A 24,162-nucleotide genomic window follows, 5' to 3' on the forward strand; every position below is an offset into this window, starting at 1 on the left:
TTCACATACATATTATATTGCAGTGTAATAGCTGATTGGTACAAGTGGATTTTGAAGTTAGAACTAAGCGATCTTTTCTTTGGAATTTTGACGAATCTGCTGCTAGGCTGGCATCTATTTATGTAACAGTTTCTGCTATTTTCATATTTTGCAACCAAAATAAGTAACATTGTAAACATTCGATGATTAAATTTTTAAGATGAAGTTAGGAGGGAGAGGGAAATATTTAATGCAGCATGTGTGTTTCATTGTCAGACAGTAACAGAATCACTTATTCTTAAAAAGAAAAGACATGACACATTATGATTATATGAAAATATGGAACAATACATTTGTGTAACATATAACACAACTTTATTATCATTGTCATTTGTCATGAGGACATATGTTGCAAACATAATGGTTCAATTTTTTATATACATTTTCCATATAATAAAGAACCTTTCCATCCTAAGTATAGTAATACTTGCAAGCTACTATCCTGATACAATTTTACTTATCTTACTAAATACACTAGCTCATAATAATTTGTCTTCTGACAGTAGTGTTATGTAACTACAATGTGCAGTACTTAAAACCAGGCAAACAAACTGTCTACAGCAACATTTGTCAAGAAAATTGTTGAGAAACTATTACAATAACCTCCAAAAAACCGGGTCAATTCTGTTTACAACTAGGCACAATTTTGTTCACAGTAAACATGTTAATGCAGCCTTTCATCCAATTCTGATCTTACAAAAAGAAAAAACAAATGGCAATCAACACCTACATTTAAGACACTTTTCCTAACCATTATAAAAAGTCTGCGTGTTATACTGTTAATGGCAAAAGGGCTTCAAATAAATATCTGTCCCTAGTTGTAATAGAAGAGGAAAGTTTGTGAACAAAAATTTATGTTGTTGGGGAAACATGATATTCTCGTAAGGAGTAATGAATATTGGTATGGAGAGGCATGAGGTAATATGTAATAGAATGCAAGATTAAAGCATTGCTTATATGAACTACTGAAGAACATATAAATCTACATACACATTTGAGTGCATTTAGTGACAATTTAAATAATTTTGGAGATTAATAAGGTTAACTAAAATTGAATTTTTATGTCAGCTGTCTGTGACATGTTTTCACTCGTAACAAATATAAAGTGATTTACAGAAGTATTACAGGAAATTTATAGCTGTTAGTGACACTTAAATAGCTCTTTCAGATATAAACGTTTGTCTTGTATCCTTGAAGTTATCCTTGTAACACTACAAGTCAGACTGGATATTGTTGTTATGAAATACTTTTTTGTGCACTTTTGTGTTGTTTTATAGGTGGTAGGTCTAAATATCCTATACAGAAATCATTTAGAATGCAGTGCCCATCAAGGAGCACAAAATTTAAGAAAATTGTTTATTCGGTGTTCCATTGATACACTTCATTAACATTTTCCACTAACTCCAGTTTAGTATGTTCACAGTCAATCACATTTGTTTTATTATTTTAAACAAATGAATGTAGTTGAGTAAATGAAATTTCTGTACCTTGTATATTCTCAGAACTAATTTCCATTGTAGCATCAACTGATCATTATCAATAATATCCCCAGTTCTGTTCTGCATATTACAGTTAAATATCAGCAACATGTAAAAATTATTTCTGTGACTATTCAGCTAAATTGCCAGTAAATTAATACAGCACATTTAAGCTATAACTACTTTGTAATTTTTGGAACAACAAGAAAAACAATTTACGTACATACTATGTTCAGAGGAACAACTCACGAAGACAACAATCCTATTGAAACGTCCTGAACCTGTGGTAACTTTTTTAGCACTTGACTTTATTTAGGCCTATCTGCTTACCACCAAGTAACAGAATGTTTCTTCATTTTGAAAATTTTTGAACTATATTCATTTGTTCTACTATGGTGGAATTCTGTACTTATATATAGTTGTCAATCAAAGACAAGTTTTTACTAAGCCTCCATAAGCAGTTCATTACCTTTGAAGTATTTCACTCAAAAAATTCAAATAAAAAAATTATCCCGTTAATGTGGATCGTTAAAAATTCAGGCATCAAATATCCCCCCCCACCAAATCTATTTTTTTTACCTCATTCAACTATAGCTGTTTCTTGTACTCATACCTAACTGCAGATTTGATTTGTACTTGCAGACAAATTGTGTCTCAAATGTGAACTATTACATTTGAAACACAAAAAAAGGAACAAAATTTGGAAATGTGGTAATCAGATCGTTTTGGCATACATTTGATTCAGTTTGAACTATTTGTTTTTAAACAAATTAATGTGGGGAGGGTGGTGAATTAATCAAAAAAGAGGGGAAAAATGTTGCATGGAGACAGTTATTTGCATCTGGAAACTTCTTGGTTTTTAATGGGCAAAGGAGGAAACTGTTGCTTTGGTTATAGTCTTATACACATAAATATATTATATCTTATGTTTTACATATATATATAATCAGCACTGTACATCATATATTTGGCACTGTTAATAACATTTACATCAGAAAACATTCAACATTGTCTAAAATACTGAGATTTAGTTTGGAAAAAAAGCCTTTTTCGACACTACTTCCAATTTTAAAACTAGTTTCTTTTGAGTTTCCATTTTTAAAAATATGAAAATAAGTTCATTTCAGAAAAAAACGAGTCTAGTAACAGTTTACTGAAGGACTGAGTATCTTATTTTTCATCAAATTCAATTTTAAACCACATTCTACAATGAGGCCTATTTCTACTACAAAGACCAGGGACACTGTTTTATGAAAGTTTGTTCCCCTCCAGTATTGTATAATATCAATATAAAAATGGGGGAACACTAACATTAGTTAAAATTTGTGCAGTTTGTTAATAAGGTAATATTTTATATTCCTTGTGTAAGTCATTCTCAAGTTGAAAAAACTGGTATTACCAAACACAAAATGTAGAAAACAACATTTTAATTAAATTCAAAATGTGGCTCTACCATTTCATGTATTATTGAAGTGACAAATGTTTTGGAGTGATACTGTAACCAAGCTCAGATATGCTCACTATCAGAAGCGACCAACAAGTGTTTCAGATCTCATTGTGTGTTTAACTGTGGCACCTTGTGAGCTCAGTAACAAATCATGTGTAGCTCACATTGTTTCATCATACCCTGTTTCAAAAAACTAAGTATAGTAAGATTGAGAGGACACTATACACATATAGCAGGCTGCATAGCTTACAAGATTTTTTCGTTGACTGGTGATACTTTTTTTCTGACAATTTTTGAAATTAGTAACAAAAACCAAGCTGTTATTGAAGCTGAAATCTTTTTTTCTTGTTGGAAAGAATCAGTTAATTCTATTAAGTTACTGGACATCAAACGTTCTGATGACATAAATACTGTGTGATATAACTTTTAAAAAATGTATTAGCTTCTGTCCAGTAACTGCAAACAACTCATCAAAATTATAATTTAAAAGCTGAATTACCAATACTTTGTATGTTGTGGGTACTTACTGACTTTTCTTAAAACACACAATGACATATTGACATGTGTAGCATGGTGTGGCTATTGGTAATTGTGACGACAATGAGAAAACAAGGGTAGACGGTTTCCCTCTCAAAATAGTGAGCATATATGATTGTCGGCAGAGCCACAATGAATCAAAAAATCTTCCTGAGTTTCCCCTCATGTGCTGCGACACCAGCACACAGACCATTCAAAAGTATGTATGTCTGCTTGCAAGAAATGCAGTTTCACAAGTAACAGCAACATGTATTAAGTACAGTTTATTATATATATATAAATATACTTAAAGCTAACTTCTTTCTCTATAAGTCAAGGTTACCTTTGCAAGGAATGTATCTGCATATTCCTCCAAATTCTTAGAAAATTCTCAGATTTAACTGTTATTACACATGTAAATATACATATACATAGGCAATTGCAGTGCAACATATACATTATTTTATCTATATACATATATATTAAAACAATCTGTCAGAGATGTGTATAATTTAACTTTGGTAACATCACATAAAAGAGGCAAAGCACATAATTAAGAAATCATGGAAAACTATAAAATGCACAACTACCTTCTTGGACCTATAGTACAGTTCAAAAACATGAAGAGTTGGCAAGAGATGACTGTCAGAGAGAGATTATGACAACAGAATTTCATCAAATGTGAAATCCAGAAGTCACTTACATCTGGAATTCTGTGGGGAAAATAAATTGGTAAAATAACTAAACAATGGTAATTACTGATGTAATGCACAAAATTCCTGGCCCTAAAACAAGTAGCTTCATTCACCAGTATTTTGGAATCTGAATGGGAATATTTATTTTCTGAATCAACTTCTTTCCTGACAAACACAGAACATTTCAGTTATGATGGTGGACTACATTTTTACAGCAAGCATTCTTGACCAGGTTTTACAGTTGTTAAATAAAAGAAAGGACAAAATAAAAGGTAATACAATTATGTTTCACAGTCTTAGAAAAGTAAGATTAACCTTGGTTGACATGTTATAGTTCTTTACAAACGTTCATGTTTTAGGAAAGCACTTAATTTTTAATTTATACTCTAAATCTCAAAGTACTTCATAACCTGAGCATTACATTTCAGTTCATACAATAGCTTCCTGCATAAAATGAAACATTAAATTGTATGTATATACTGGAGCTTCATACTATGTTATTCAGTTTGGTTTTCTGTTATCTCAAATATTTTAACTATCAAGACATTTCCCAAGAATTTATATGTTGAAATCAGAAAAATTTTCTGAACAGTGTGAACACTTTCAAAATAATTTGATAGGTTAATCGTGCTCCAAACAGAGAAGGGTATATTACTTATTTTATGTATGTTTCACAAAAAACTTAACTAAAAGCACCGGGTGAATTTTTGTCCACATCATCACATAAACCAGTTTAACATTTTTCGTCTTTGCATAATGCTTTGACAGCGAAAACCAACAAAGCTGTCTGACACCTAAATTGTATTCTAATTTGGGAGATGCCACGTGAAGTACATACATTCCTCAGAGAAGTAAGCTCTGCTGTAAAGTCTCTGCACAAAAACAACCTGTTGGAGCAACAGGTGGTTTCAAATCCTTTTTGATAGCACAATTACAAAACAGAAGGTGAAACACAAAACAATATCACTGCAATATCTTTGGCAGATACATACAAATCACATAAATAAAAAAAGGCACCTTTATAACTTCCATGATTAGCAACAACTGCCCATCCTTCACATTATCCAACAACCATTCATCACCAACAACAAATATGGTACCATTCAACATTCATTATTATGTGCTATATATAAAAATATTTCAGTTGTAGTAATAATAATACTTGGAAAGACAATTTTCGCACAAATCTCCAATTGCTTGGAGCCTGTCTATTTAAAAAAGTTCATGCCTTATGTAGAAATCCATCACAGTTCCATTTTTTTTAAGAAAAAACCAGATTCAACTTCAAAGACAACACAGTCGTACAACTGCAATCTGATGATGCAGTTACAAACACTTGTGCAAAGAGCATGGAGACCATAGTCTATCTAAATAATACTTTACAGACATAAACTGGATGTAATCAGTAAGGGGTTCTACTGCATTAAATTATCTTTTCGCTTCATAACAACCTTGGTACAAATCTTTGGGCTGGTTACAATTTGTCCACTTCTAACACATAAATAATAATACAATAAATTACAGATATGTCTCCAACATATGGAGGCAAACTGATCAAACACAGGAAAGGCTATTTGTCTATCACTAACACAACACCTAATCCAACTGCATCATTTTGATAACCTAGTAGTTTTTTTAAGTACATTGAGAGCATCACGTTAGGCTTTCACTGAGTATATAAACCTCTGTGGCTACCATATTCCTGTTAAAACATACAAGAAGTTAAATAACCATAAACTAGACAAGGAAGCTACACATTTTCGTTGTGTACATTGTTTTTTGTAATGCTAATATGGAAATATCTTCCCCCCTCATCTTTTTTTTTGCACACTTGCCTTTGATCACGCAATACTGTCGTATAACAAACTACTAATCACAGCACTATGCTTCACACTTAAATTCTTCTGAAAGTCAGAATGATTGAAAGGCAAATAATACCTACTATATTATTTGTTGTTACTTTTACTAATCACAACATTAATTCTAAAACAGCATTTATTTAGTACATATATTATACATATGGAAGCATTGCTTCCTTAAATTTGTTTTCAAATCCTCCTGTTTTTATTTAACTGGGTCACCTAGAACTTCCACTTAAATATCTCATCAACAGGAACCACACAAAGCAAACTACTACATTGTAACAACAAATAATAATACATTCTAGGGTTTTTACATTTGTTTGCTTACACTAAGCCTTATTTACTTATATATCAAAGACATTCACTTAATTTCTAAAGTACGACAGTGAATTAACATAGCTACACAGCTGTTCTGCAGAGTTTGTAGATACCACTTTTCTTTCTTTGATTTCTGTCCATGACAAAGCACTGGTAATATGTACAGTTTTCATTTTATTTCATTTTCATATCTGTGAAGGTAGGATCGACATGGATCTTTCACCTGCTCATCGGTTAACTTCTGTATGAATGAAGAAATTAACCTGTTGTCCTTTTTTTCTAATTAACTACTATTCAACAAACTCAGAAACTATTTACTTAACAGTTATGCAATAATTTGCTAACTTTTGATACATTTTTGTGTCAGGAGATCGGAATTTAAAATGTTACGCAATCTCTGATGATATCGATTTATCTGAGTTCATCCCCTCCATTTCTGCATACATTTCAGGAGTGTACCACTATTTGTTATTCGCAAAAGAAAGCCCTGAGCCACAAAGTGGCTTTTGGAACGAGCTCTTTCTCTGTTTGAAATAAACATTTCTGCTCCTAATAACCACTCTATATTAGCTGGAGCCAAAATAACGGCAGTTTGTGTGTCAGACGTACATGTAGAACAATTGCCATTTATAAAGGGAAATTAGGAGAATATCAGTGCCCTATGTCACAGGACTTTCAACGTGATACCTGTCATTCTTCCCTGTGCATGTTGTAGAATAGACAATAGTGTACTCAGAGACGAAAAGATATTACACCCTGATTAAAACAAGACATAACAGAAAAGGTGCGCCTCGAAGGATAGCGTTTCAAGTGCAGTATCTGTTTTCAGGGGAAGACACAGGGGAATCTCTGGGGATGTAAAATGTTAGATTCGACATTTTCATTTATTTCACTAATTCCTTCCGGTGTGCAGTGTTGATCTCGCTATCAGACCAACACTCCATTCTGTCCAGCTGTACATGGTTTTCACTTCTGGTCCACGTTGTTTCCTCTTCTGAAACAGCATGAGTGGTAGTGAGTTACGAACTATCCTGTATTTCAAGGCCGTCTGGGACTTGCCCAAGGGTGAGCATTTGATTCTTGGTCCTACAATAGGCCAGTGCACTACAGTATGAAGCAAATTTAATAGTCTCTAGCAGGGCTGGTGATATCAGGACACGTATATTCGTCACTGGAGTTGACAAGTCAGGTGAGCCATTGGTTATGTTCTCCTGCTCAGTTTCACAAAGTGATGCAGAGCAGTGGCATAGCTCAGTGTGGGATGAAGTTTGTGCGGTTTTCATGTGAGTCCAGATTTACAATAATGGATGTTGCGAGCCAGGCTACTAAAGAAACTGATTCAGAGAAATCACTAGTTTCCTCACACTCCCCCTTTCAGTGGTAACTGGGTACAAGGACTCGCACTGCTCGAGTTGCCGACTGAGTTTCGATTGGTCGAATGAGGTCATCAGTTGGCTACTCCCTTAAATAAACAAAGCCGGCAGCGTATTTTATCTTTTGTTGTTTCATCTGAGGTCTGAGCTCCATTACAGAGGTAAGAGGAAGGTCAAATGCGAAGCAGCCACAGAATAGTAATAAAATGCAGAGGGGTAGGGTGGGCGAGGTGTAAAAGTGACGTCTGAAAGCAGTGGGGACTGTATTTCAAGAAGCACTCAGGACCTTCACTCAGCTTGTCATATGTGGGCATAATGGTAGAAACAAGGACGCAACAAGCACTTTCGAGAGTGGAATGCTTGAAATAGGAAGTTTGCACAGGCCACGGGTCAGGCCGACCCACTGTTCAGACAGACAGTTCAGCGTTTAGCAAATCCATCTGAGGCACACCTCCAGGTTGGATGCAGAGTCTGAGGAGCTCAGAAACTGTATGGTGCTCAGGAGAGAGCAGTTTCTTTGAGACTTCTAATGAAGGTTTTACGGAAACACACACAATTCTTTTGGTAGGAAATGAAGTGGGTACCAGCAGTACGGGCCGGCTTTACACGGAATGAACTTGTGGTGTCATATGTGCAGTTTGACATTTGGAGGAGAAGGGCACACAAATCCAGACCATTCTATAACTGAATGCGGAATTGTCGCTAGCCTCAGTGCACACCTCCATATGTTATGAGGAGTGAGAGATACAATATTGGTGCAGTGGTCGACCGAATCCCGGAGACCCACCAAACCTCTGAGGTGAAAAGATTTCTCTGCGATTGGATTCAGTTTGTTAATGTGTCTCTGAATGTTACTACATTTGCTGGTCATTGTCCTCTGTTAGAACTGTGATATACTAATTGCTCGATAATGGTTGTTTCCTACAGTTTTATAACAGATGGGAATATTTTGGTACGTTTGTTTTAAGTCTTGTTTTTCTCTGCTGTGCATGTCACATTTTCTACAGTTTTGCCGTACATTAAATAAAGCGAGGGGAGTAAGTGGTGACAAGCGGATAGGCGGTCAACGAGTCTGCAAGATAGCGAGGAACAGCCACCAGTTCTCGGCAGATCTGTCCCTCAGACATTCATCGCGTAGTACACTGCCGTCTGCGGTGCGGCCGTGATAGGCTGTGGCTGCAGAGGCTGCTGCTGCTGCTGTTGTTCCGGTTGTTGCTGTTGTTGTTGCTGCTGCTGCTGCTGTGGCGGCAGGGCGTCCTGCGGGAGCTGGGCAGCGCATCCCTCGGGAACCCCCCTCTCCTGCTTGGCCGGCGGCCGCGTGGGTGACGACGCACACGACGAAGACGAGGAGCCCGCGACACAGGCGCGAACTGCCGCCGGTTGTTGCGGCTGCGGCTGCTGCTGCTGCTGCTGCGCGGCTGGTGGTGGCGGTTGTTGCTGCTGCTGCTGCTGCTGCTGCTGCTGCTGTTGATGTTGCTGTTGTTGTTGTTGCTGTTGCTGCTGAGGCATCGGCGGCTTCTGCACATTCGGCACTGAAGCCGGTGTGGTGTGCACCGGTGGAGGGGGCGTGAACCTGCAGACAAGGCAGTAGAGTGACACACTGCAGCAAGTGTGGTAATGAAAGACAGTAGACGCTTTTCACTGTTCACAATGACAGATAAAACAGTCCCTTTTCATTCATTGGCTTTCGGGATATGCCCAAACAACCGTCTCAACAGTGTAAGGACAGTTACATTGATACAAATGTGAAGACAACAGAATACCCAGTCCCCAAATGAATAAAATCTCCGATACTAAAATGTAGACTTTCACGGCCGGAAATATCATGTCCATTATAATTATCCGGGCTGTTATGCCGTGGTCGGTTGATGAATTCTGTGGTGATTCCCAACGTCTCGTCTCCGACTGCGGGAGACATCTTCAAGGGGGTCCGTAGCTTGATGGAAGGTCCAACACACACACTGGCTCGCTACTGGCTCAGTGTATGTGTTGGACCTTCCATCAAGCTACGGACCCACTTGAAGATGTCTCCCGCAGTCGAGACGTTGGGAATCACCACAGAATTCATCAACCGACCACGGCATAACAGCCCGGATAATTATAATGGACATAAAATCTCTGACCCAGTCAGGAATCGAACCCAGGCCCCTTCGCTTAGTTGTCCGCTGTGGTAACTATGCAGATATGAAGGCAGATGAATAAAACAATCAGAAAATTAGGAAAGGGGGAAGAATGAGGAGGAGAAGTGATAAAAAAACACTTAAGTATCCAATGATGGCAAAGTCAACAGAGAGCTACAGGTTTTCAGTCAGGAAAGCAAAATTAAAAACCAAAAATATTACATCAACTGGTATCACCATTTAGAAATAATACAGACAATTTGTCTAAAATTGCAAAAAAAGTGCAAGCTTACTAGACAGGGAAGCATAGGACGTCAAAGGACAAGACAGTTTCTGCTGTGCGGCCTACTCTGTGAAGTGATGAAGATTATCATTTTAAGTTTATCTCTAGATTTAACAAACACACAAACCAAAAACATGGGCAATGCTCCTTTGCATCAGCGAATCTAAAAATTGATGATAAAGTTCTGGAGAGCAAACACTACTGCACCCAGGTTATATACAGGGTGTTACAAAAAGGTACGGCCAAACTTTCAGGAAACATTCCTCACACACAAAGAAAGAAAATATGTTATGTGGACATGTGTCCGGAAACGCTTACTTTCCATGTCAGAGCTCATTTTTATTACTTCTCTTCAAATCACATTACTCACGGAATGGAAACACACAGCAACAGAACGTGCCAGCGTGACTTCAAACACTTTGTTACAGGAAATGTTCAAAATGTCCTCCGTTAGCGAGGATACGTGCATCCACCCTCCGTCGCACGGAATCCTTGATGCGCTGATGCAGCCCTGGAGAATGGCGTATTGTATCACAGCCGTCCACAATACGAGCACGAAGAGTCTCAACATTTGGTACCTGGGTTGCATAGACGAGAGCTTTCAAATGCCCCCATAAATGAAAGTCGAGAGGGTTGAGGTCAGGAGAGCGTGGAGGCCACGGAATTGGTCCGCCTCTACCAATCCGTCGGTCACCGAATCTGTTTTTGAGAAGCGTACGAACACTTGGACTGAAATGTGCAGGAGCTCCATCGTGCACGAACCACATGTTGTGTCGTACTTGTAAAGGCACATGTTGTAGCAGCACAGGTAGAGTATGCCGTATGAAATCATAACTGCTCCATTGAGCGTAAGTGGAAGAACGTGGGGCCCAATCGAGTCATCACCAACAATGCCTGCCCAAACGTTCACAGAAAATCTGTGTCGATGACGTGATTGCACAATCGAACATTACCTTCCTTCAATTGGGCCAAGAGGCGGCGAATCGAGGAAGTAAAGTACATACTGACGAAACTAAAATGAGCTCTAACATGGAAATTAAGCGTTTCCGGAGACATGTCCACATAACATCTTTTCTTTATTTGTGTGTGAGGAATGTTTCCTGAAAGTTTGGCCGTACCTTTATATATATATTTTACATTTTGCTTTAATCTGGCTATTATATATATATATCAACCCTATCTGGTACAGGTCCCACACTGCTGCAGTATTCAAGCAGTGGGCGAACAAGCGTACTGTAACCTACTTCCTTTGTTTTCGGATTGCATTTCCTTAGGATTCTTCCAATGAATCTCAGTCTGGCATCTGCTTTACCGACGATCAACTTTATATGGTCATTCCATTTTAAATCACTCCTAATGTGTACTCCCAGATAATTTATGGAATTAACTGCTTCCAGTTGCTGACCTGCTATATTGTAGCTAAATGATAAGGGGTCTTTCTTTCTACGTATTCGCAGCACATTACACTTGTCTACATTGAGATTCAATTGCCATTCCTTGCACCATGCGTCAATTCGTTGCAGATCCTTCTGCATTTCAGTACAATTTTCCATCGTTCCAACCTCTCGATATACCACAGCATCATCCGCAAAAAGCCTCAGTGAACTTCCGATGTCATCCAGAAGGTCATTTATGTATATTGTGAATAGCAACAGCCCTACAACAGTCCCCTGCGGCACACCTGAAATCACTCTTACTTCGGAAGACTTCTCTCCATTGACAATGACATGCTGCGTTCTGTTATCTAGGAACTCTTCAATCCAATCACACAATTGATCTGAAGTCCAGAAACACGGCATCTACCTGTGAACCCGTGTCTATGGCCCTCTGAGTCTCGTGGACGAATAGCGCAAGCTGGGTTTCACACGATCGTCTTTTTCGAAACCCATGCTCGTTCCTGCAGAGTAGGTTTCTAGTCTCCAGAAAAGTCATTATACTCGAACACAATACGTGTTCCAAAATTCTACAACTCATCGACATTGGAGATATAGGTCTATAGTTCTGCACATCTGTTCGACGTCCCTTCTTGAAAAGGGGGATGACCTGTGCCCTTTTCCAATCCTTTGGAACGCTACGCTCTTCTAGAGACCTACGGTACACCGCTGCAAGGAGGGGGGCAAGTTCCTTCGCGTACTGTGTGTAAAATCGAACTGGTATCCCGTCAGGTCCAGCGGCCTTTCCCCTTTTGAGCTATTTTAATTGTTTCTCTATCCCTCTATCGTCTATTTAGATATCTACCATTTTGTCATCTGTGCGACAATCTAGAGAAGGAACTACAGTGCAGTCTTCCTCTGTGAAACAGCTTTGGAAGAATACATTTAGTATTTCGGCCTTTAGTCTGTCATCCTCTGTTTCAGTACCATTTTGGTCACAGAGTGTCTGGATATTTTGTTTTGATCCACCTACCCCTTTGACATAAGACCAAAATTTCTTAGGATTTTAGGATCTCATTTAGGCCTACATAACTGTTACTTCCACTTCTGTTGCATATTAATGTGATGCTCCCACTGAGATCTATGCACACACCTATTTCTCTTTTCCAGACATCTATGCTATTTATCATACAGGTAAAAAACCGTTTATTCCGACACAAAGAAAATTTTGTAGCGATTAAATACTGAGAGAGAGAGAGAGAGAGAGAGAGAGAGAGAGAGACGGACCTGGGAGGCGGCAGCGTCTGCGTGCCCCGCGTGGCCACCATGTAGGGCGGCGGCGCGACGCCCACCCCCAGCCCGACGCCGACGCCGAGCTGCGCGCCGGTGGGGCTGCCCCTCTGCACGTGCAGCTGCGGGGAGTCGCTGCGGCCCGCCCCCGCTGCCCCCGCCCCCGCGCCGGCCCGGCCCGCCGTCAGGTGCACCTGCAACACCAGCGGCTGCGCGCCCTGCAACCCACTGTCGGCAGCACTCTGCATCTCTAACGGGGGCAGCGTGCGCGATAGTGGTGTTGGAAAGAGAGTTACAGAGCCGAGACAAAAGGAAAGTAGAGGAGGAGGAGGAGGGGAGAAAGACAATGCAAGGAGAGGAAGAAGACGTTGAGACACTCGAAATGGAAAGTGGAGACAATGGAAGGCGAATGTAGAGACTAGGAAGAGAAGGTGGGGAGTGACAGAAGAGAATTTGGCAGAAGAGTACGTGGACAGTGAAAAAAAGAGTACGTGGACAGTGAAAAAAAAGAGTACGTGGACAGTGAAAAAAAAGAGTACGTGGACAGTGAAAAAAAGAGTACGTGGACAGTGAAAAAAAGAGTACGTGGACAGTGAAAAAAAAGAGTACGTGGACAGTGAAAAAAAAGAGTACGTGGACAGTGAAAAAAAGAGTACGTGGACAGTGAAAAAAAGAGTACGTGGACAGTGAAAAAAAGAGTACGTGGACAGTGAAAAAAAAGAGTACGTGGACAGTGAAAAAAAGAGTACGTGGACAGTGAAAAAAAGAGTACGTGGACAGTGAAAAAAAGAGTACGTGGACAGTGAAAAAAAAGAGTACGTGGACAGTGAAAAAAGGAGTAAGTGGACAGTGAAAAAAGGAGTAAGTGGACAGCGAAAAAAGAAGTGGACAGTCAAAAAAGGAGTAAGTGGACAGTGAAAAAAAGAGTAAGTGGACAGTGAAAAAAAGAGTAAGTGGACAGTGAAAGAAAGAGTAAGTGGACAGTGAAAAAAAGAGTAAGTGGACAGTGAAAAAAAGCATAAGTGAACAGTGAAAAAAAGCATAAGTGGACAGTGAAAAAAGAAGCATAAGTGGACAGTGAAAAAAGAAGCATAAGTGGACAGTGAAAAAAAAAGCATAAGTGGACAGTGAAAAAAGAAGCATAAGTGGACAGTGAAAAAAGAAGCATAAGTGGACAGTGAAAAAAGAAGCATAAGTGGACAGTGAAAAAAGAAGCATAAGTGGACAGTGAAAAAAAAAGCATAAGTGGACAGTGAAAAAAAAAGCATAAGTGGACAGTGAAAAAAAAAGCATAAGTGGACAGTGAAAAAAAAGCATAAGTGGACAGTGAAAAAAAAGCATAATTGGACAGTGAAAAAAGAAGCATAAGTGGACAGTGAAAAAAGAAGCATAAGTGGACAGTGAAAAAAGGAGTAAGTGGACAGTGAAAAAAGGAGTAAGTGGACAGTGAAAAAAGAAGTAAGTGGACAGTGAAAAAAGGAGTAACTGGACAGTGAAAAAGGAGTAAGTGGACAGTGAAAAAAGGAGTAAGTGGACAGTGAAAAAAGGAGTAAGTGGACAGTGAAAAAAGGAGTAAGTGGACAGTGAAAAAAGAAGTGGACAGTCAAAAAAGGAGTAAGTGGACAGTGAAAAAAAGAGTAAGTGGACAGTGAAAAAAAGAGTAAGTGAACAGTGAAAAAAGGAGTAACTGGACAGTGAAAAAGGAGTAAGTGGACAGTGAAAAAAGGAGTAAGTGGACAGTGAAAAAAGGAGTAAGTGGACAGTGAAAAAAGGAGTAAGTGGACAGTGAAAAAAGAAGTGGACAGTCAAAAAAGGAGTAAGTGGACAGTGAAAAAAAGAGTAAGTGGACAGTGAAAAAAAGAGTAAGTGAACAGTGAAAAAAAGAGTAAGTGGACAGTGGGAAAAGAAAATGTGTTTTAAAATGGTAAGGGAATGTGCACAGTGTAAGACGACGACTTGAAGAATGTGATGAAGAAGCCCGAGACAGAGAGGATTAAGTTGGGAGCTATAAAAAAAAGAGTGTTGAGAAAAACACTCAAAGATTACGTTTTAAATTTGTGTCCATAATTACGTCATTAAAGGTGGATCACGAACTCAAAATGATGAAGGAAATACTCTGTCACATTTAAAAGGAACACCGTGGAATTTAACTTACGTAATTTAGGAAAATCGCGGAAAACGTAAATGTAGATTGTAGGATATGTATTTGAACCACTACCGTGCCAAATAAGATGGAGAGTTACAGAAGAAAACAAGAAGAGGAAGGAGGAGGTCGCGAATTGAAAAGTTGGAGAGAGGAAAGGTGGAGGAAAAGAAAAGGGGATTGTGTTTCAACGTCCTGTTGATGGTGAGGTTTCAGATTTGTTTTACAAACTTTGTTTATGTGAACAATGGGGAATGGCAAAGGAAATGGCTGTGCTCATAACCATAACAATACCAAGGCATGTTCCATAGCACACATTACCAAGGAGGGGGGGGGGACGCTTTATGTCCAGCCTAAAAAGTTAAAAACAAACTTTGTTAATTGTTATTGAATTATTTTAACAATTTACTTTTCCAAAAGGTACTGATGTTTAAGGGTCCAGAAACTTAAAATACCATATAGCACAGTCTCAGCAGTATCAATGTACTTTCAATAACACGTACCACCCTCATGACAACCACTAACAAAAATTTAAAAAATGCAAATTTAGTTCATTGTTGTTGACGTTTAACTGCCAACATACTTTTCAAAGAGATACGTGTATATAAGGTCTTGAAGTTGGAAATACTGAATAAAATATTCACTGGGGAAAATGACATCCGCTAGTAAGACGTACCTTTTTGGTGTAAGTTTAAGTGAAAAACTGAAAATGTATATGGAATCTGGTAGAAGAATTTGTTAAGAACAATAAATGATTTTTCTGAATTTTAAAACTCAAGGTAACTGACAAGATAACGATATTTTCAAGACGTGGAAATTAACTACACCCCTCTCGGCATTGTGACTGTTAAGCAATTTCAAAAAGTCGCAGAAAACCTAAATATAAATATCTGGTCATGTATTAGATCTGCTGCATTCCTGATGAGGCTGGAATGTGAGAGAACAGAATGCGGACAGAGGGAGAAGAGAAAGTGGTTACTAGGAGAGGAGGAAGTGGGATGAGAGGTGTAAGAAGAGAAAGTGGACAGCAAGGGAAGCGGAAAGTGTGCCACATGACAAGTGCTTCAGAGGGGCTTTAGTGACAGATGACAAAATGGACAGTGGAATTAGGAAGTGTGAGAAGAGAGGAAGAGGAAGTGTGAGAAGAGAGGAAGAGGAAGTGTGAGAAGAGAGGAAGAGGAAGTGTGAGAAGAGAGGAAGAGGAAGTGTGAGAAGAGAGGAAGAGGAAGTGTGAGAAGAGAGGAAGTGTGAGAAGAGAGGAAGAGGAAGAATGAAAGAAATAGTCATTTAGTTGGAGAAGCGATAGTGGTTAGTAGGAAAGGAGAGTGCGGATTACAGAAGATAATGTTGTGAGAGAAGTGAAAGTGGGGAGTGAGGGAAGTGAAGGTGGGGAGTGAGGGAAGTGAAAGTGGGGAGTGAGGGAAGTGAAAGTGGGGAGTGTAAGAAGAGAAAGTGGGGAGAGAAAGGAGAAAAACTGAAGACCAAAAGAAGAGAAAGTAGAAAGAAGGCGGTCAAGAGATGCAGAGGGTAAATGAAGAGGAAGAGAAAATAAATATAGAAAGTGTTGAGAGTAGAAGACAAAGTGCAGGAGGAATGAAGAGAACGTGGTGAGGTGGAGTTGGGCCTACCTGCAGCTGCGGCGAGTAGGGCAGCCGGACCGTCCTGACGAGCCGCTGCTGCTGCTGCCCGGGGGCGGCGTAGTAGTCCGGGGGCGGCGGCTGGTCGTAGGCCGGGGGCAGCAGCGGCTGCTGCGGGGGCGGCGTGCCGGCGCCGGACCCCGGCGACAGCAGGCGCATCTGCACCAGCGGCGGGGGCGGCGGCGCCGGAGGCGGGCCGCCGGCGGGCGCGCGGTGGGGGCGGTAGACGGCGCCCGGCTGCTGCACCAGCACGTGGTGCGGGTGCGGGGGTGGCACCGCGTGCGGGTGGTGGTGGTGGTGCGGCTGGTGGTGGTGGTGGTGGTGCGGGTGGTGGTAGGCGGCGTAGGCGTGGTGCGGGTCCGCCACCATCCGGCCGTGGGGGTGGGGGTGGGCGTGGCCGTGGGGCGCCACGGTCAGCGGCGGCGAACCGCTCGGCGGCGTGAACACCTGCCGCGCAGAAATGGGGTGTAAAACCTCCTGCTAACAAAAGAATTTGGCCATGTGCGAGTAGCACTAGCGCATTCAGGGTTCCAAACAAACTTATCAAAGTTAAAATCTTGTGGGTGGTTAGGGCGCATCATATTTCCTTCCGAAGTAATCGACGTTTCGACCTCTCCACTGGGATCTTCTTCAGGATGGTACGGTGTCCACTATTGCTAGAACGCTGTAAGAGGCCAGTGTCGCGTTCTGTTATAAAGGGGAGTTTTCCCGCGTTTGTGCTAGAGAAGTGGTAATATGGGTTAAAATTCTCGTGGCTACTATTGGTGGGCCATCATCACAGGCTAATATTCCCGCGCTGATGCGGATGAAGGTGACTTAATGGCTGAACTCTTATGAATACTATCCGTGGCCCATCGTAATTGGATAGAAAGGCACTGTTCCACACTTACACTGGAGAAGATTTTTGGTCGAAATTCCTCCTACTGCTCTTGGTTGGCCATTTTCACTGTCTAGATGCGAGGAGGACAGAGCAAGACGGGCAATATTTACCCAAACGAATATTGTCCGCAGAGGTGACTTTCAGCGCGTTGTTTGTATTACCCGCACAACGTGATCGCATAATTAAAGAGACAAATTCGTCTGGAGAAAAAAGTGTTTATTTTTCAAAACGATACTTTTTGTACTTTTCAACATAATCCCCTAGAGCATTTATGCACTTGTTCCAACGTGCAAGAAGCTTTCTTTTATTCCGGCTGCAAAGAAATCTTCATCTTGATGTTTAAACCAATTTCCCACAAATTTTTCCATGTCCTCGTTGTCCTGGAACCTCTTCGCACGTAATGCCTCCTTCAGTGCACCAAACAAATGGAAATCACGAGGTGCTGAATCAGGACTGTAACGGGGATGAGACAGTACTTTCCAGCCCATTTCGTCGACGGTTTCACGGGTTATTTGAGCAAAATTGTCTTGCTGGAGAATCACACCTCTGCTCTGAGACCCACGATGCCTCTGTCTCGTGGCTGGCTTCACCTTGTTTAAAAGCAAATCCGACTGGCTGTTCACTGTACACTGCTCTTCCACATCACCACAAAAACTGGACCTTCAGCATCCCAAAACAACGTCAACATGTCTTTTTTTCCTGCTGTTTGAGTTTTGAATTTTTTCTTGACAGGTGAGTTGGTGTGCTTCCATTGCATGGATTGCCTTTTTGATTCCGGCTCGTAATAGTGAACTCAAATTTCATGACAAGTTAAAAATTTTGTTGAGGAAGTGCTCACCTTCTCTCTCGTAACGATCCTTTAGCTGTGTGCACACTCTCAAACTTGTTTCCTTGTGTTGCCGCATCAACTCCTTTAGGACCCATTTTGCACATATTTCGCGGTACTTCAGCTTGTTACAGATAATGTTACGAACTGTACCAGTACTAACTTGAACCTTATCAACTATCAATTCCACAGTCACACGGCGGTCGGCACGAATGATGTCATCAATTCGACTTTCAAGTGAGGGAGTTGAAACTGGTCGGCCAGAAGAGTGTTCGTCAGTCACTGAGTCGCGAGCACTCTTGAACGTCTCTACCCACTTGTAAAAATTTGCACGATTCGTACAATCTTCACGATAAATTTTAGACATTCTACACTATACACGGTGATTCAAAAAGAATACCACAACTTTAAAAATGTGTATTTAATGAAAGAAACATAATATAACCTTCTGTTATACATCATTAAAGAGTATTTAAAAAGGTTTTTTTCACTCAAAAACAAGTTCAGAGATGTTCAATATGGCCCCCTCCAGACACTCGAGCAATATCAACCCGATATCCAACTCGTTCCACACTCTCTGTAGCATATCAGGCGTAACAGTTTGGATAGCTGCTGTTATTTCTCGTTTCAAATCATCAATGGTGGCTGGGAGAGGTGGCCGAAACACCGTATCCTTAACATATCCCCATAAGAAAAAATCGCAGGGGGTAAGATCAGGGCTTGTTGGAGGTCAGTGATGAAGTGCTCTGTCACGGGCTGCCTGGCGGCCGATCCATCGCCTCGGGTAGTTGACGTTCAGGTAGTTACGGACAGATAAGCGCCAATGTGGTGGCGCTCCATCCTACTGAAATATGAATTGTTGTGCTTCTTGTTCGAGCTGAGGGAACAGCCAATTCTCTAACATCTCCAGATACTGTAGTCCAGTTACAGTAGCACCTTCGAAGAAAAAGGGACCAAAAACTTTATTGGCTGAAATGGCACAGAAAACGTTCACATAGGCGAGTCACGTTCATACTGAGTTGTTTCCCGCGGATTCTCAGTGCCCCATATACAGACGTTGTGACGGTTGACTTTCCCGTTAGTGTGGAAAGTTGCTTCATCACTAAACACAATCTTTGAAACGAAAGATTCATCTGTTTCCATTTGAGCAAGGATAAAATCACAGAAATCGATTCTTTTAATCTTATCAGCTGCAGACAGTGCTTGAACCAATTTCAGACGATAAGGTTTCATAACTGACCTTTTTCGTAGGACTCTCCATACAGTTGATTGTGGAATTTGCAGCTCTCTGCTAGCTCTGCGAGTCGATTTTCCTGGGCTGCGAACAAATGCTTGCTGGATGCGTGCTACATTTTCATCACTCGTTCTCGGCCGTCCAGAACTTTTCCCTTTGCACAAACACCCATTCTCTGTAAACTGTTTATACCAACGTTTAATACAACACCTATCAGGAGGTTTAACACCATACTTCGTTCGAAATGCACGCTGAACAACTGTCGTCGATTCACTTCTGCCGTACTCAATAACACAAAAAGCTTTCTGTTGAGCAGTCGCCATCTTAGCATCAACTGACGCTGACGCCTAGTCAACAGCGCCTTAAGCGAACAAATGTACAACTAAATGAAACTTTATAGCTCCCTTAATACGCCGACAGATAGTGCTTAGCTCTGCCTTTTGTCGATGCAGAGTTTTAAATTCCTAAAGTTGTGGTATTCTTTTTGAATCACCCTGTATGTTCACTAGTTTCTCGCCTTCGGCAAGTAAAAAACGTTGTTCAACTAATGTGGACGTTTCAAACGGACTCGCGACCTTGAAATGTTTTTTGAGGTTATAAACAAAACAATGTTGATACATCAGCTCATCAGGGCTCATCCCAGTGATGCCAACTTACAGCCATAAAAGTACCAAACTTGTCCTATTAACAGTTTTTTCCCCCAGACCAATTTGTGTCTTTAATTATTCAATGACCCTCGCACAGTAGTTCTGCATTCAGGCTGAGTGGGTCGCAATGGTAAAAGTCAGACATCAGGCAAAGAACGACTTTATAGTTAATATGACGCGCTTCGAATTTATCAGACACCAGATTTCCAGGAGCGATTGCTGCACGTAGAAATGGCTCTGAATTTTACGATATAGGGAACTATAGTGCGTTTGAAATTAGTTGTGACCTTTGGCTCTCCAGAGGGGAGGTGACGCCGTTGCTGAAGTAACACCAATGGCGAACCGGCTTTTCCTACCACACTGGCAGCAGTTCGATTGGTGAAACGCCGCTGTTGCCACGCCTTGCATAAACAGTACAACGTGGCGTCGATGCACCTACATTCATTAGCTCTCGTTGTGAAGTGGTACACTCCTGGAAATTGAAATAAGAACACCGTGAATTCATTGTCCCAGGAAGGGGAAACTTTATTGACACATTCCTGGGGTCAGATACATCACATGATCACACTGACAGAACCACAGGCACATAGACACAGGCAACAGAGCATGCACAATGTCGGCACTAGTACAGTGTATATCCACCTTTCGCAGCAATGCAGGCTGCTATTCTCCCATGGAGACGATCGTAGAGATGTTGGATGTAGCCCTGTGAAACGGCTTGCCATGCCATTTCCACCTGGCGCCTCAGTTGGACCAGCGTTCGTGCTGGACGTGCAGACCGCGTGAGACGACGCTTCATCCAGTCCCAAACATGCTCAATGGGGGACAGATCCGGAGATCTTGCTGGCCAGGGTAGTTGACTTACACCTTCTAGAGCACGTTGGGTGGCACGGGATACATGTGGACGTGCATTGTCCTGTTGGAACAGCAAGTTCCCTTGCCGGTCTAGGAATGGTAGAACGATGGGTTCGATGACGGTTTGGATGTACCGTGCACTATTCAGTATCCCCTCGACGATCACCAGTGGTGTACGGCCAGTCTAGGAGATCGCTCCCCACACCATGATGCCGGGTGTTGGCCCTGTGTGCCTCGGTCGTATGCAGTCCTGATTGTGGCGCTCACCTGCACGGCGCCAAACACGCATACGACCATCATTGGCACCGAGGCAGAAGCGACTCTCATCGCTGAAGACGACACGTCTCCATTCGTCCCTCCATTCACGCCTGTTGCGACACCACTGGAGGCGGGCTGCACGATGTTGGGGCGTGAGCGGAAGACGGCCTAACGGTGTGCGGGACCGTAGCCCAGCTTCATGGAGACGGTTGCGAATGGTCCTCGCCGATACCCCAGGAGCAACAGTGTCCCTAATTTGCTGGGAAGTGGCGGTGCGGTCCCCTACGGCACTGCGTAGGATCCTACGGTCTTGGCGTGCATCCGTGCGTCACTGCGGTCCGGTCCCAGGTCGACGGGCACGTGCACCTTCCGCCGACCACTGGCGACAACATCGATGTACTGTGGAGACCTCACGCCCCACGTGTTGAGCAATTCGGCGGTACGTCCACCCGGCCTCCCGCATGCCCACTATACGCCCTCGCTCAAAGTCCGTCAACTGCACATACGGTTCACGTCCACGCTGTCGCGGCATGCTACCAGTGTTAAAGACTGCGATGGAGCTCCGTATGCCACGGCAAACTGGCTGACACTGACGGCGGCGGTGTACAAATGCTGCGCAGCTAGCGCCATTCGACGGCCAACACCGCGGTTCCTGGTGTGTCCGCTGTGCCGTGCGTGTGATCATTGCTTGTACAGCCCTCTCGCAGTGTCCGGAGCAAGTATGGTGGGTCTGACACACCGGTGTCAATGTGTTCTTTTTTCCATTTCCAGGAGTGTATAAAGCAGCTATTACATTTAATCTTGCTCGACATTTTCTCATGAAGCGCCCAAAAAAGTCTTTATCTGCCAAGTGAAACATTATTTGTTGTATTAATGGAATGAAAACTAGGGCTACCAACGAAATGCAGTCCAATTTTATGTACCTTTTAAAATTTAATCCAAAATACAATGAGTTTGTTTACCACCGCCACAAAGTCTATATACCTACATTAAGTAATTATTCAGAAGTTTTCCTATAATTTTACTTTTGTTGAGAATAATAACCCTCTTGCTTCAAAACGTAAACTGTCACCTGTAGTCATTGGTACGATTTCAGGTAAAATCCCTCTTTCAGTGTTATTTACAAACCTTTTATTTTCATGTTGGCTGTGCGTGCTCACACAGCCAGCCTCTTCGTTTGTATCTTTAATATTTATTTGTCTGCAAGCGCTGCCAACGGTAGATGCGAAGTTTAACTGCACAAATAGTCACGGGTAATGATGTCAGCACTGCAGGAAGCAACTGACGCTGCTTTCGCCTCGCCCCTAACTTCCCCAACCCCTCGTAAACCTATCGTTCGCCACAACACCGCGCGATTCGTCGACAGGCAGTAGAGGTATTTTTTTTTACGGACCTTGAGTAGAGGGAGGACTGAAGTGAAGGGAGGATGAGTGACGTAGCGCCGATGTAGTGGGAGAGGGAGAGGGGAAGAGAGTGAGTGAACTAGAAAAAAGTGTGGAGCGTGCTATCTGTGAAGAGTTTGAAGTACCAGTTCACTGAAATTGAGTGGTTAGTTCACACTTCACTGGAGTGAAGCGTTCATTTGAACGACTCATTCACGAGCTCCCCATAACTAAGTGAAACGACATTTTCCAGTTTATCATGAATTCTCAGGTGTGCTATAGTATTAATAAAAGCGGATTATCTGACACATTCATAGAGTTTTCAGTTAACGTTATTACCATCAGTTTTCCAAACTTAAATTCTCTACAACTTCTGTTAAACTTCGTGTAGTTGTCTGGAATTAAAAAAAAAAAAAAAACAAATTGGACCAAGTAGTTAATAAATTAAAAATTTTACGAAATTACTACTTTGCTTCTCCGCGTGTTCTGGAAAACTGTTGCAGATACACGTCTGGGACATATTTTAATAGATTCACCGTATCAATTGCAACAAAAGAAATGGAAATCGTTCTTTACTTTAACCTCCTACAGTTTCGTGATGGCTTCATATTAGCGTAGTTGCTAAATTTCGCCAGCCGCTGTGGCCGAGCGGCTCTAGGCGCTTCAGTCCGGACCACGCGACTGCTACGGTCGCAGGTTCGAATTCTGCCTCGGGCATGGATGTGTGTGATGTCCTTAGGTTAGTTAGGTTTAAGTAGTTCTAAGTTCTAGGGGACTGATGACCTCAGATGTTAAGTCCCATAGTGCTCAGAGCCATTTGAACCATTTTTTGCTAAATTTCAGCCAAAATCTTTTGTTGTCCGTAACTCTGAAGGTGGCAGGGGTAAAATACAGGGAGCGAAAGGCTATTTACAGTTTGTACAGAAACCAGATGGCAGTTATAAGAGTCGAGGGGCATGAAAGGGAAGCAGTGGTTGGGAAAGGAGTAAGACAGGGTTGTAGCCTCTCCCCGATGTTATTGAATCTGTATATTGAGCAAGCAGTAAAGGAAACAAAAGAAAAATTCGGAGTAGGTATTAAAATTCATGGAGAAGAAGTAAAAACTTTGAGGTTCGCCGATGACATTGTAATTCTGTCAGAGACAGCAAAGGACTTGGAAGAGCAGTTGAACGTAATGGACAGTGTCTTGAAAGGAGGATATAAGATGAACATCAACAAAAGCAAAACGAGGATAATGGAATGTAGTCAAATTAAGTCGGGTGATGCTGAGGGAATTAGATTAGGAAATGAGACACTTAAAGTAGTAAAGGAGATTTGCTATTTAGGGAGTAAAATAACTAATGATGGTCGAAGTAGAGAGGATATAAAATGTAGACTGGCAATGGCAAGGAAAGCGTTTCTCAAGAAGAGGAATTTGTTAACATCGAGTATAGATTTGTCAGGAAGTCGTTTCTGAAAGTATTTGTATGGAGTGTAGCCATGTATGGAAGTGAAACATGGACGATA

At 41.5% G+C, this 24,162-nt stretch overlaps 1 protein-coding gene across 1 annotated transcript in view; it reads right to left on the reverse strand.

Annotated features, from left to right (window-relative positions):
* Positions 1 to 251: 251 nt before the first annotated feature.
* Positions 252 to 24,162, reverse strand: part of LOC126108825 (uncharacterized) — a 175,401-nt gene continuing 151,490 nt past the window's right edge. Inside the window, exons 15-19 of the mRNA XM_049914189.1 lie at positions 16,566 to 16,877; positions 12,792 to 12,988; positions 9,253 to 9,301; positions 8,957 to 9,138; positions 252 to 276 (exon numbers count right to left, since the gene is read on the reverse strand). Coding sequence (XP_049770146.1) covers positions 252 to 276; positions 8,957 to 9,138; positions 9,253 to 9,301; positions 12,792 to 12,988; positions 16,566 to 16,877 — 765 coding nt within the window. The remainder of the gene's footprint in view (positions 277 to 8,956; positions 9,139 to 9,252; positions 9,302 to 12,791; positions 12,989 to 16,565; positions 16,878 to 24,162) is intronic.

This window comes from Schistocerca cancellata, chromosome 11, assembly GCF_023864275.1.
Source record: "Schistocerca cancellata isolate TAMUIC-IGC-003103 chromosome 11, iqSchCanc2.1, whole genome shotgun sequence".
Classification (NCBI taxonomy): domain Eukaryota; kingdom Metazoa; phylum Arthropoda; class Insecta; order Orthoptera; family Acrididae; genus Schistocerca; species Schistocerca cancellata.